The sequence below is a fragment of the Anarrhichthys ocellatus genome, unplaced genomic scaffold, assembly GCF_004355925.1.
Source record: "Anarrhichthys ocellatus isolate YVR2014 unplaced genomic scaffold, GSC_Weel_1.0 scaffold2, whole genome shotgun sequence".
NCBI lineage: Eukaryota > Metazoa > Chordata > Actinopteri > Perciformes > Anarhichadidae > Anarrhichthys > Anarrhichthys ocellatus.
In genome coordinates, this window is record NW_022280032.1 from 6,964,351 (window position 1) to 6,978,463 (window position 14,113).

The following is a 14,113-nucleotide window of genomic DNA, read 5'->3' on the forward strand; positions in this document are numbered from 1 at the left end:
TTTTTTTTTTTTTTTTTTTTTTTTTGTGAAGGGTCACAGTATGTAGACTTAATTATTTCTCCTGCGTTAAAGAAAAAATTAGTGTTCAACTTCCATGGTACGTCTTGTTGACTTTCTAATTCATTTGATTAATGGACGTTTCTCTTCGGTTTAGTTTGGATGCCTCATGTTGAACGATGATTTACAATGTCTGTTAATCATACAGATGCCAGACAATGTCTTTTTGTTAGAATTTGTTGTTAAAGTGCCCATGTGTCAAACTCTGTTTTGTTTTTTTAATTCACACAATTTTTCCTGTAATATAACCTAGTTTTCTTTACACACACACACACCTTGACACAAAACACTTTTTCTGTGGTTGCAAATGTGGGAGCCCCTGAAGTAGAGATCACTTGGATACAACACACGACCTGACGGTCTCTGCATATTTTTATAGACACACATGCACGCACTTGCTTTTTCTATTTTAGTTTTTGGCTGATAGTTCTTTTTAATTGACTTCCAGTATCTTGTTTCAGTTGTACACGATGCGAAGCACATCAATACTACCAAGTCCACCACAAAACGTGTTGGTTTACAAATACATTCCATTTTTCAGCACAAAGGTTTACACTTTTCTTTTTTACCAGGGTGTTATTTAGTCTGTTGTTCTACTAGTTGAGACAACCCTGGTAAAAATAACAACCACTTCACCCCAAAAGAAGGGTTCCCTAAAGCTGCGTACCTGATGGCGCTGAAGAGTTGTCAAACTCAGGGGCTTTTTTTGTGTGTGAAACTAGACGCCCACACAGGATTACGACACAAATGCACAATTATCACCATTTGACCTTTCTTTTCTTTTTATTTCTTTTCTCAAAATACATAAATATTCCAAAAAAAAAAAAAAATCTAAAGAGGTACCAAATTTGAATCAGTGCTCGAAGGAAAGTGTTGTCGTTTTGTAAGGAAATGTCAAGCAGAATTGTGGGAGCTAATCACTTTTGCAGAATGTTGAGTGTGATATAATCCCCAAATTTACAAGGTACCACTGACTTCACTTTTTAATATGGGCATGTGCTTTTTACAGTGTGTTTTTTCTATCCAAATGCAATACAATATTCAAAGTGCCATATATACGTCTAGAAACTGCCTACACATCCTTATCAGGCCTTGGTTTAGAGATTGCTGCAGTTCGCCTTTTTTTTTTTTTTTGTGTCTATGCCAGTGTCATGAAAGCGCTTGTCACCTGCTCGTGTTTATCCCCCCCCCCCCCCCCCCACACACACACACTCTGTGTGTTGAGTTATTGGTAAATGTGTGTTGTACTCCATTTGAACAGTTGGTTAAAAGAACCTGTAGATAAATAATAAACTTCCCTATAGATTTGACGGTAAACCTCTTTCTTAGTCTACTGTAACACGACAAATGATCAGTGACCGCGTGTGTCGGGGAATTTGTTTTAAAATCCACTAAAGTTAAAAACAAAAAGCTAAAACTCGAGTTTAAAAAGAAGACGACTTGGTTGCCTTGATAATAAGATCCCTTAAATGCTCAAACTGTGTGTCAAACACTGAAATGATTGCAGATGTGTGGTTGGTATATGCCGTGAATGGTGAAGTGTTACTGTGAATGAATAAAAAAAGCACAATGTACAGTCCACAGCGGTCCGAACCGGAACTTGACTCACTTCAGGGGCTTCCATCACAAAATCCCGTTCAAGCTCTAACAATCACTTTCTTTGTTCTGTTGTGTTCATATTCTGAAGTGCTATTCCTTTTTTTTTTTGACAAGTGTGGTAACTTTGCATCTCTATAGATATTGTCTTGATCCAAAAGAAAAGAGGGAAACAAAATATCTTTTTCCTGTTATTTTCTCGTGTGATCGGTCGGACTTTGTTCACGTTCCACCAATAATTTAATAGATGTTTTATCTTGATGAAAGCCAAAGTGGGTGCATCTTGATGTGATCTGTATTATACATACAGTAGTTTGTTTTTCTTCTTCTGTTCAGTCAATATACATTTTCTTTGAAACTGGGTGGGATATGAAAAAGAAAAAAAAAACGCATACACAGGCTTTCCAATTTCTACAACTGGTTGTTCATATGTATTTTGTACCAGTGCAGCTTTTTATATTGGAAATTAAAGGAAAAAAAAAATCTATATTGGAAAAAAAAAAAAAATTGTCTGGCCTCTCTATGTGGCCTCTCCGTGACCTGATCTCGAGTTTGGCCTCTTGGTGGTGTCAAGCAATTTTTTTTTTTTTGTTTTTGTTTTTTCTCTCTACTCTCTAAAAGATGCCTGATTTAGATCTCTACGTGTTCCTCACTTCGTTAATCAGCTTCAGTTTCTGGGGTAGGGGAGGGAGGGAGGGAGGGGGGGGAGGGATCCTCTAAATCGTGGTAAGTTTCATGTTAGTATTTGTGCTGTCCACATAGTTTAATGGTCATCAGGATTTTGACAACTTGTGTGGTTAATTGTCTTAGTTGAAGAGTTAACTATGTGTTTAGTTGGAGCCTTGCTTTTTACCTGTGTAGAGTTTTCTGTTTTTTCCCCCATTAGCGGAGTGCGTAGCCGAAAGACTCTGTGTTCTTTTTTTTGGTCAATGTTTGTTCATGTGTGGTGTGTTTCTTTGCCTCTGTCTCCAAATTAAACCATTTCCCCTAATATGGACTGTGTCTTTGTGTGTTGTGCTTGTCCAGTGTTGTAAAGACATTTTACAAACCACCCCCCCCCCCTCCCCCAGTGTGTCATGTCTCGCTAACTTGTTTCTCTTCGTTGTGCTTCTCTTTGCTTATTTCTCAGTGTTAGTGGTGATTATTTGGGGTTTCAATTATAAAACTTCTTTCTATAACTTGGGTCGCTTGCACGTCTACAGGTGTAAACTAATATATCCTGTCAATATGTAGCTGAGTTAATAGTTGTGAACACCTTGAGTTTAGACAACCTACAGTGAGATGATTAGTTGAGTTAAGATTCATTATTTTTAGTCACCAGAATCTAATTGGCGATCATTTTGATAATTGAGTATTTCAATACTTCCAGCCCCTCAAATGTGAGGATATTAAGCTTTTCTCCATCTTCCATATCATGAAAGAACCAAACAATTATAATCAATAATGGAAATAATCATTTGATGCAACCCTGACAGCAAATATCCCAAAACAATCCAAAAACCAAACGGTATACCAAAAAATCCCCATTATTTTCCTGATCGTTTTGGTTTTTCGAGTGCCCACAACTCCTTGAAAATGTATTTTTTACTGTGTATGTGGAGATAGCTTTAGCAGCGTAGTACTCTCAGTATAACGTGATATAATAAAGGTATTTCTGTTGGGACAAAGAGAGCCTCACCTACTCCACCAAGACACAACTTGTCCTGCTGCCTTGCATCATGGTCTGAAGACGGTGGTGTGGGTGGAGAAACTGGCATCATCTGCTTCTACTCTAGAGTTTCCTCTTTTGAACCGATATAAAACGGAAGCTTTAACATAGAAGCTTTTTTGTTTTGGGTGATTAATATCAAAACCTGATTTAGGGTTTAGGATAGCTGAAAAATGTTCTGCTTTACCAACATGGGTCCAGAAGTGGCAGCCAGCCAGAGTGTGAAAGATATTTATTATAATATGAATATTTTTTAGCTTGAATTGACCACATGGGACTATGATGACGTTTCCCTGATCTCAATTATCAAAACATACATTTGGAAGAAATTATTCAGAGATCACCTTCCTCGTTAATTGAACGTAGACTGTTGTGTTGAAACAGGATGTTTGAGCAAGGACCGACATATATGGAAAATTAGAAGCCAAATGTTTGATTTCATCATGACATTAAAAATATATTTTGGAGGGTAAATCTGCAGTTGGTGTAGAGCTCTGTCTGGTGGAAAGCTTACTTTCAAATTGCTCCAAAATCTTTCATAAGTGTGACATTGGGTTGAGATTGTGAAGGCCATAACATATGATCCTCACTTGAATTCGTCCCCTGTATGCTATTTAAACGTACGGCTAATTGTAGAGCAATGAATATCGACACAAAGCAACATATAGAAAAATACAGACGGGTCGATTTCATACCAAAATCACGTGAAATCCTGTTTTCCAACTTTTAAATGTGCATACTGGAATTTACAAGGATCACCTGAACGCAGCACTGACCATGTTGTTTTGACACTTGTTGCGCTACGTAACGGGGGCTACTTCAGGATTTTTTTTTTTCGAGCTTGAACACAAGGAACCGTTGCCCCAAAACGTATTATCGTGTACTACAAATACAAATCAGGTGTTTTTAATAAATATGAGACAAAAGTAATAAAAAATAAACTAAAAGGGGAAGATATTCTCGTAACAGGGTTGTGAGGACCTCAGCCAATCAGCTTCCAGTGCGGCGTCTCCTCCCATAACGTCGTAGATAAGTATGGCCGCCGTCCTGTAGCTGTTGGCGTGTCTTCACAAGAATTATAGCTTTAATTACACCTTTTAAAAACAATGTCGGCTGTACTTTTCCTGAGAAAGTCGCTGAGTAGACTGCCACCGGCTGTCGCTCGGAAGGTGGTCGCCGGCTGTTATCACACCGAGAAAGGTGTCTTCGGATACCGACCCAAAGAGACTGAGAGACACCACAAGTCACAGGACGACCGCATCGCAGCACTCAACCAAGGTCAGTATGGGGTTAATTTAGACTAACAGCAACTTAACACTATGACCGATACCAAGTCAAATAAGTACTAAGTATAACTCTGCAGCTTCACTTGATTCCAGCTTGTGTAAAATAACTTATTCCCATTTAAACTGTCAATTGCGTATTGTTGATTCAGCTCGAGGGTATCAGTAGCTGTGTTGCTGACATTGAAGTGTGCTTTTTGGGGGCCTGTTTTGCAGATCATGGTCTTGCCCGTCTGGTGGAGGCTTACAGAGCACATGGGCACAAGGCTGCGAAGATTAACCCCTTACTACCTGAAAAGCCTGTTGCTGACAGCGTCCCGGAGATTAACATGCTGACTGGCACCATCACTGGACACCTTAACACCTCAGGTACACGACAGCTGTGGTGGTTATGTACACAATCTATGGTGCATTAATAAACATGCAACACTTTGTAATCCATCATGTTATTCTGATGTTCTCATGCACTGCAGGATAAGCACTGATAATCATTCTCTGAAGTTGTATTTTGATTCTTAAATCAAGTTAAAGTACTACAGCAGTGTACAAAATACCATACAAGTAACATGTAAGTAAAAGTATATAAGTATTGTATTTTTTGTTTAATATTTCTGATGCAGTCATGTATTAAGTAGCTTTATACTCGTTAAGCCTGTCATGGTGGAGCTAGTTTGAACTATTTTATAGAGTGTTGTGCAGTTTAATTTATTACAAGTTATCATATTTTATAATTTGTATTCAAAATAATGAGTCTGGAAGTAACTTGTAACTACACCTATCAAATAAATGTACTGGAGTAAAAAGTACAATCTTCTCTCTTAAGTGAAGTAGAACCTTAACGTAAGATACAATTAAAGCATTCAAATAATGTACAAGTATGTACAAATGTTACTTGATTATTGCACACAAAATGTAATTTAAATTTAATGTGCAGGCCGGCCAAGTGAAAATATATCTCTGAAAGGACAAATGTAAAGAAATTTAGCAAACCAACCTGATAAACTTTATAACAGACTTTTTTTTATTATGTAATTATTATTTTCCTTTTCTTAATTTGATGCTTATTATATTTTTACGTTTGTTATTTGGTGCCTTGTTTATTGGTATTTTCATAATTTCTAGCGGTGCCAGTTACCTGAGTATTTTGGCTTTTTACAAGTGCTGTATAAATAACTGATTTCATTTATTTTTTACATCTTATTGTTTTAGAAACCTAAGGATGGAGAGGGTTGGAGGATCAGCTAAGGTTAAAATAAAAGTGCTTATGAGTTTGTGAAAAGTCAGCTAATTACATTTGCTTCACCATAAACCAGCAGTCGGTAAAACATTGTCCTTAATTAGATAAGATTGGTATGAAAGACAATTGTGATCTCATTACATCAAACATGATAAACGCCAAAACAATGCTCTCCTCTGTTCACTCCTCCCTCATGTTTGCCTTTAAGGCACAGTCAGAAACTCGCTTGTCTGTGTTGTCAGCGCTCATTCGATGTGCTTCTGCAGGTCTGCAGCACTTTGGCAAAGCGGAGGCTTCGGTGGAAGAGGTTAAGGCCTACCTGGAGGGAGCCTACTGTGGCCACCTGTCGGTAGAGACCATCCAGCTGAGCAGCCTGGAGGAGAGGGAGTGGGTCGCTGACCGCTTTGAGGAGCTCAAGAAGAAGAGTTTCTCCACGGAGGAGAGGAAGCAGGTGGCTAAGATCATGCTGGAGTCTCAGGTAGGTTCCAAGAAGAAAGAAGAGGATGCAGTGCTGTATTATTTGATCCATCTCATCATGTTTCATATTTTTAATCCATCCGTTTCTTTACTCCTCTCTCACCACCTGCAGGAATTTGACCACTTTCTGGCCACCAAGTTTTCTACTGTGAAACGTTACGGAGGAGAAGGAGCAGAGAGCATGATGGGCTTCTTCCAGGAGCTTTTCCACCAGTCGTCCCACAGCGGAGTCACGGACATTATCATCGGCATGCCTCATAGAGGCCGACTCAACCTCCTGACGGGCCTGCTGAAGTTGCCGCCAGAGGTTAATCAGCCTTTAATTGAGACATGCACACTTTCAAATTATCCGTGACGAGATTAGATTGTTTATTCTCCACGATTGTAATCGGCAGCGCAAGTAAACAGAAAATTGCAGCCAGCTGCCTAAGGGTAAACAAGGGTTTTTCTCTTCAGCTCATGTTCCGTAAGATGCGCGGCCTCAGCGAGTTCCCCGAGACCTCGCTAGCCATCGGCGACGTCCTCTCCCACCTCACCTCCTCCGTGGAGTTGGACTTCGGAGCCGCAAAACCTCTTCATGTGACCATGCTGCCCAACCCTTCTCACCTGGAGGCCATCAACCCCGTGGCTCAGGGCAAAACCAGAGCCAGGCAGCAGCTCAGGCAAGAAGGAGACTATTCACCCGAAGACGACGCCCAGCCGGGGGACCAAGTCGTCTGTCTGCAGGTACACAACAGCTAAAAGTACTGCTGTGGAGGGAGGGGGGCAGCAGCAAAACATATTGATCCGCCTGACATCAAGTCGATCTCTGTTCTCTTCTCCACAGGTCCATGGTGACGGCGCTTTCCCCGGCCAGGGGATCGTTCCAGAAACGTTGACCCTTTCCAACCTCCCCCACTACAGAGTCGGTGGGAGCATCCACCTCATTGTGAACAACCAAGTGGGTTACACCACTCCATCCGAGAGGGGGAGATCCTCTTTGTACTGCAGTGACGTTGGTCAGTGAAACATATAAACATGATAAAATATGTGCTACTTTCCTATCTAGCATGGACGCCTCTGTCGATCTGTATTTGAAAAATGTGCTTTTGTGCAATTTTTAAGTATTTTGAAAGCGGATTTGTTAAAAATAATTCATACTTATCTGTACCACAGGTAAGATGGTGAACTGTGCTGTGATCCACGTAAACGGCGACGATGCCGAGGACGTGATGCGGGCCACTCGGCTGGCTGTGGAGTACCAGCGGCTTTTCAGGAAAGACGTCATCCTGGACCTGATCTGCTACCGTCAGTGGGGCCACAACGAGCTGGACGAGCCTTTCTTCACCAACCCGGCCATGTACAAGGTCATCCGGTCGGTGAAATTGACTCGGTTTACTTTGTGTCACAACAAACTAACCAATCGAGGCAGCGGTTAACCATCGGTTGCCAATTAATGTCAGCCTTGGTTATGTGCAATTTCAGTGTTGCTAAAAGAAAGTATCCATAAACTCTTTTAATCTGAATAAAAGGTCCAATTTATTTACAGTTGCATTTAAAACTTTACAAAGGTCCATGTTCCAAGACCTAGCTGGTAGACCAGAGAGAAGTGCTTTTGCGAAGGGCAAACATTTTCAAACAAAAATAATAAAACCTTGAGTGTCGTGCTAAAAACAAACCTTAACTAAGTAATGATCGCGTGTGGCTGCAACTTTTTACCTCCTGAAGCACTTTAGAATTATTTGTGTAGATTAACAAAGCTTTTATCCCCCTACAGATATATTGTATGTTGACTTCTTAATGAAACGGACATTGTCACATTGGCTCAGATCCCGTAAGAGCATCCCCGACTCCTACTCAGACCAGCTGATCTCTGAGGGTGTGATGACCGAAGTCGAGCGCGAGGAGATCAAGTCCAAACACTACGGCATGCTCAACGACAAGCTGTCCAACATGACCCTGTACAGCCCGCTGCCCACCAACCTGCAGGGCCGCTGGGCGGGTCTGGTGGAGCCCCAGGCCCGAGTCACCACCTGGGACACGGGCGTCCCCGTTCCCCTGCTGCAGTTTGTGGGAGGGAAATCTGTGGACATCCCTGAGGAAATCCAGCTGCACAGCCACCTTAGAAAGACCCATGTACAGGTGCGGCCATCGTCTCCGTCGTTTCTATTGTCTTTTGTCGACCTGGCAGCAGCTGGATGATGTTTTTTTCTCTTTCTTTGTGAACTCAGGCTCGGTTGCAAAAGTTGGAAGAAGGGACCAGACTGGACTGGTCCACAGCCGAGGCCTTGGCCTTCGGCTCCCTCCTCTCCCAAGGTCAGTGTTCAGCAGAGCAAGCGTAAGAATCCTCTCGTCGTGTTGCTGTCAGGAAGTGGATTTGTAGATTTCACATTATTGCTGTTACAGGCTTCGATGTTCGAATCAGCGGACAGGACGTTGGAAGAGGCACGTTCAGTCAGCGACACGCCATGGTGGTGTGTCAAGACACTAATGACATGTACATCCCTCTGAACCACATCAGCCCTCAGCAGACGGGTTTCCTGGAGGTAAAACCCCCGATCAACGAGATAAAACATAATCTAATGCGTGACATAATCATCACCTTAATTCTTGTGACATCTTTGTGCGTTTTAGGTGTGTAACAGCCCGCTGTCTGAGGAGGCGGTGCTTGGATTTGAATACGGTATGAGCATCGCACAGCCGAAGCTACTTCCCATCTGGGAGGCTCAGTTTGGTGATTTCTTTAACGGAGCGCAGATCATCTTTGACACTTTCCTCACTGGAGGTAAACGTCTGACTATGACTCTCATTATCTTGTACATTTTGGGAAAAATCTTCACACGTCAGATGTGAAACTGCTGTGTGGTGCCCAGGTGAAGCCAAGTGGCTGCTACAGTGCGGGATGGTGATCCTGCTGCCGCACGGCTACGACGGAGCCGGACCTGAACACTCGTCCTGCCGTATGGAGCGCTTCCTCCAGGTAATCCATGTCAAACCAAGGTAGCGGTTTATGACTTTACGTAGCGTTCGTGGCAGCATCCCAGTTTTTAATTTGAGCTGGGAAACGATATGCTTGACTTGGCACTTAATGTTACGTTACTGCCTGAAAACCAAACAAACCCAGATGCCTCAGGTCAGCCGAAGCCTTTCATCCCAGTTCATTAAATCCAGATTGACTGGATAAAGTGCTTTGATGACAACACGCATTATCCTTCACACAACCATGTTTGCTATCGTACAACTGTCCCGATTAGTCAGATCTTGTGGATCTTTCTCATCTCAACGCTGCATAAATACATGTTGAAGTCCTGCAAATTCACCGACTGTTGAATTAATGAATTAAATGTTTTAGGTCAGCCAGCTCAGAGGTAACCTTTTCTCTCCACCTATTTGATTTTCAGTGTCCAATGCAAAATACAACAAGTGTTGTGGTGCAGAAATCCATATCAGCTCTCTTCAGTACCAATGCAGGACAGAGGCTGTAACTTACAAACCACTAACGGATGTAATCAATAACTAATCCACAGATGTGATGTTTCTTAATTGTCCATTAGCAATCAGCAGACATAAGATCGATGCTGCGTTTCAAACGCACTCTCATATTGCACGAACGCCTTGAAGGCATTTGTTCAAAATACAAATGTCCACTTGCACAATTAGGACAAGGATGAACTGATTAGATTCGGGAGGTCAAAGGTCAATGTGTCCTCATAAAACATGTCTGAACTGTTGGCGGAGGCGGATATTCTAGTTTTGGTATTATATTAACATTTCCTGAATATCGGTGGAGGGTAGTTTCATGCAAAAAAAAAAAAAAAAAGAATACAGAAATTGGGTCTTTTTTTCCCAGCCTGTCACTCCCAGTTTGCTGACACATCTCTGCGTTTCTGAACGTTTTAATTTATTGTATTCTTCAGAGCACGGCTCTATCGCTGCTGTTATTTGTTAACTGGTTTACAGATTAAGTTTGGGTGTTTCTTAACTGAATGTGTGTGTTCTACCGGCAGCTTTATGCGTTAAGTTACACATTCCCTGACTTGTAACTGATTGCTAACTCGTCCTGTTTGGTCCCTTTTTAGATGTGCGACAGTAAAGAAGAGGGCGTGGACAGTGACTGTGTGAACATGGCGGTGGTCAACCCCACCACGTCTGCTCAGTACTTCCACCTGCTGAGGAGGCAGATGATCCGTAACTTCCGCAAACCTCTCATTGTGGTCGGACCCAAGACACTGCTCAGATTTTCTGTAAGCAGTAACGTGTATAACATAATTCTAACTCCTTTACACAGATGTATGTTCATGCAAGTGGCTCAACAGCGTGTGTTGTTTCCTCAGGGGGCAGCATCCAGTCTGAGTGAACTGGCACCAGGAACATCTTTCAGAACAGTGTTGGGCGATACTTCAGTCGCAGCAGAAAGGTACAGAAGTCGCAACATTTGATGATTTCTGTAGTGTGTCCTCAATGTGGTGAAATATAGTTATTACCTGCTAGAACGTGGAAGACTCTTCAAAAGTATAACCCATACATGCTTCTGTTATTCCATGCAGTGTCCAGAAGGTGGTGCTGTGCTCGGGGAAGCACTACTATGCCTTGCTGAAACAGAGGGAGACGTCAGCAGCCAAGCAGAGCACGGCTCTAGTCCGAGTGGAGGAGCTGTGTCCGTTCCCGCTGGACGCTCTGCAGCAGGAGCTCAAAAAATACCCCAACGCCAAAGGTATGTGTGGGACGTCCAGCTTGACTGTTAGCAGGCACACTGGCTTCATAAGTGCCATCACAACAACAGTTAGTTAACAACAACTTAGTCCAGGAACATTTTTACCTCACAAAGGTCAAAGGGACATTTTTAAGAGGCATTAAAATGACTTGAGAGATAAATGATAAGTCCACTATGTCTTTGATTTGTATATTCAGCTACATGGTAGTTTGTAGTACGGTGTGATGTAATCTGTGGTCTCTTTGTTTCCACTGTTCCTCTTTTCTGACATGTTTGCTGTGTTTCGCATACGTCATGATTTCTGAGTAACTTCCCCTTTGCTCTGCCACGTAATCCTACAGTCAATGCAAATGTATTCATATTATACTTTTGTATTGTATTTTGTAGGTATAGGGCAGAATTAAAAACCTACAATGTAATAAAAAGCAGATGCAAGATATGAATGTGGGGCCGACATTTTGTTTTAATCCTTAAATGAGTCTGGCCCACTAACAATACACACACACACATTGTAGGTATTGGTCTTGCTGAGATATTCCTGCTATATCTTAAAGGTGACACTTTCATGTCCTTTTTATTGACAGAAAGTAATTTGAGTTCAATCATTGATTACTTGGCGAAAAAAATAATTTTCTTCAATGCACTCGGGGCCAGAGTCGCTCGATACAGCCAATCTAAAATGTGAGTGTCGGGCAGACAGACTGTTACAAAAGCAGCTCTTCAAATGAGTCAAAGCAAGTTGAAAACCATTCAGCAGCGTGCGGCAACTTCAATAGACGTCTGACAGTCTTCACTTTTGTTACTGAATCCTCGAGAAAACGGTAGACGACTCACAAAGACGGCGTGAATGCCGGTGCATCAGTGTATCCGGTGTTCACTGCGGGGCTATTGTGTTTCTGTTGTTTCGTCCTCCCTCTGTAGCTGAATGAGTGTCAATCCCGACTCTGACTGGGAACCTCTTCATCTCGTTAGGCAAGACTTTCCGAGCACGAGGAACCATCAGTGTCAACATCCGTCTCTTTACCCATAAATCTTTGCATTTTGTGGTTTAACTGTATTTGCTGAAGATTGTTTTTGCTCTTCAAACCAACTGCAACACAATTACAGCACGTGAGAGGACGCAGGTTTCACATAGAGAGCTAACATTCTGAAACTTCTGAGGGATTCTCCCATCAGCCTGTCTGAACATGTGAAATGTGTTTGTGGGGTTTATTATTCATAAGCTAAGAGAGTTGAGTATCTACTGCAGCTGTTGGATTTTAAGTTCAACAACGATGCATTTGTTGACATTCAATCTTCTCCCATTATCTTTTACCAGCACAGCAGAGCTAGTACTCGCCGATACCCGATCCAGCATTTTAGGTGCTATCGGAAGCATTTACCATGCTGGTTTCACTCTACAGGTCACGTATTAAAATGTCGGACCAGCTGCTTGACAACAAAAAATATTCAATTTTTTTTTTTTTTTTTCTACTAAGAGAATCTGCAATATTCATATATGAGAAGACGGAACGATGAATCGCTCTTAAACTTTATTGTCATTGTCACATGCATGAAATTTGACCACCAACCCGCTCCATCCCCTGAGCGACATTATAATCATTGCTGATTGTTTTTCTGTAAAACAAGAAATCAATTTATCAGCTAAATCATTGAAGCCTTTTTTTAAACGTGTGATCCTTGTCTAGACAAATGGAGTCTGACAAAAGGCACTGTGTGCTGGAGTTTTAGTTATTTTCATTATTTCAAATGTCTTTATGATTCTGTATGAGGAACCGCGGAAGTTCAGGTTTCACTTTGGCGCTCTCTTTTATTGTTCCTCCTGAAGCACTACTGCTGAAGCAAATCCAGTTTCAGTGAGAAGAACTCTCGAGACTACATGAAAGGTCACATGTTTGAGTCATGTCTTTTACTGTAAATGTAAATCGTTAAAAAAAAAAACAATCTCCCACAGAGTTCATCTGGAGTCAGGAGGAGCCACAGAACATGGGCCCCTGGTCTTTTGTAGCTCCCAGGTTTGAGAAGCAGCTGGCCTGCAAGGTGAGCAGTTTTTCAAATGATATGATGTACAATATGAAACCTAATGGATCTAAAATGAGTTGTTGATGTTACACATACGAGACCGTCTCTTCTGTCTTTCTCAGCTCCGGTTAGTAAGCCGACCTGCTCTGCCCGCCCCTGCTGTCGGCATCGGGATCCTCCATCAGCAGCAGCAAGAGGCCATCCTCACCGCTACCTTCTCCTAGGACTCAACCAGACTGGGAACCAAAATAACCAGCACAACACTATGTCATGGTATCTGCTGTGGTCCTTCAATACATGTACACTGCAGATACCCGGGACCTTTTTAAACGATGTTCGGTTTATACAATAAATTGGTTAATATAAATAACAAATACAAAGGAAGCATTAAAGAGAGTAGTGTTGATCATTTTTAACTCTTATAGTCAAACACAGGTTTTTAATGAATGTGTTTATGGTGTGAAGGGAAGAGCAGAATACTTGTCTGCTTGTTTCTAAAGTTTTTCACCTCTTTCTCTTATTTAAGGCTGTATTCTTTGTGTTCAGTGACGAGGTGCTATTGAATGAAAGAGGACAACGCTTTCCGAGCACGAGGAACCATCAGTGTCAACATCCGAACTATTAATCCCAACTATTAATAGTTGGGATGTGAATCGAGGCCTTAGAGACCATGTTTACAGTGCGTCTGTTCGTATTTGTAGCACTGGGGATTGTATCAAAAGGGTACGAGCTCCACGTTTCAGGAATGAAAACTGTCCGTTTAAAACAAGAAACTACATTTATGTGATGAGTTTTTAAAGAGCTTCAGTTGTAACCACTGGATTTTGGAGCCGAGAGCCACAGACAGGAAGTCAGAAAGTGTTGAGAGACGGACACATTGTTAGTTTCTGTGTGCACACTGAACAACCAGCGTGGCCCTCATACGTACAGCTTATTAATGAAACCCTGGTATCGGATCGACCGAGATCAAAGCCCAGTTATCGGTATGGTGCATCCCTATTCTGAACAGTTGTGAATTTCGCTGACTCGGCTCCAGTTGC

General features: G+C 41.9%; 1 protein-coding gene across 1 annotated transcript; it reads left to right on the forward strand.

The window, feature by feature from the left end:
• The first annotated feature begins 118 nt into the window (after positions 1–118).
• Positions 119–13,903, forward strand: dhtkd1 (dehydrogenase E1 and transketolase domain containing 1). Its single transcript, XM_031865597.1, has 17 exons — positions 119–4,639; positions 4,861–5,013; positions 6,148–6,359; positions 6,471–6,665; positions 6,815–7,084; positions 7,185–7,356; positions 7,514–7,712; positions 8,167–8,479; positions 8,569–8,653; positions 8,744–8,883; positions 8,972–9,122; positions 9,211–9,317; positions 10,417–10,581; positions 10,672–10,754; positions 10,885–11,051; positions 13,006–13,091; positions 13,196–13,903. The coding sequence occupies exons 1-17, from the start codon at positions 4,468–4,470 to the stop codon at positions 13,295–13,297; spliced, it is 2,772 nt and encodes a 923-aa protein (XP_031721457.1). The 5' UTR covers positions 119–4,467; the 3' UTR covers positions 13,298–13,903.
• The last annotated feature ends 210 nt before the right edge of the window (positions 13,904–14,113 follow it).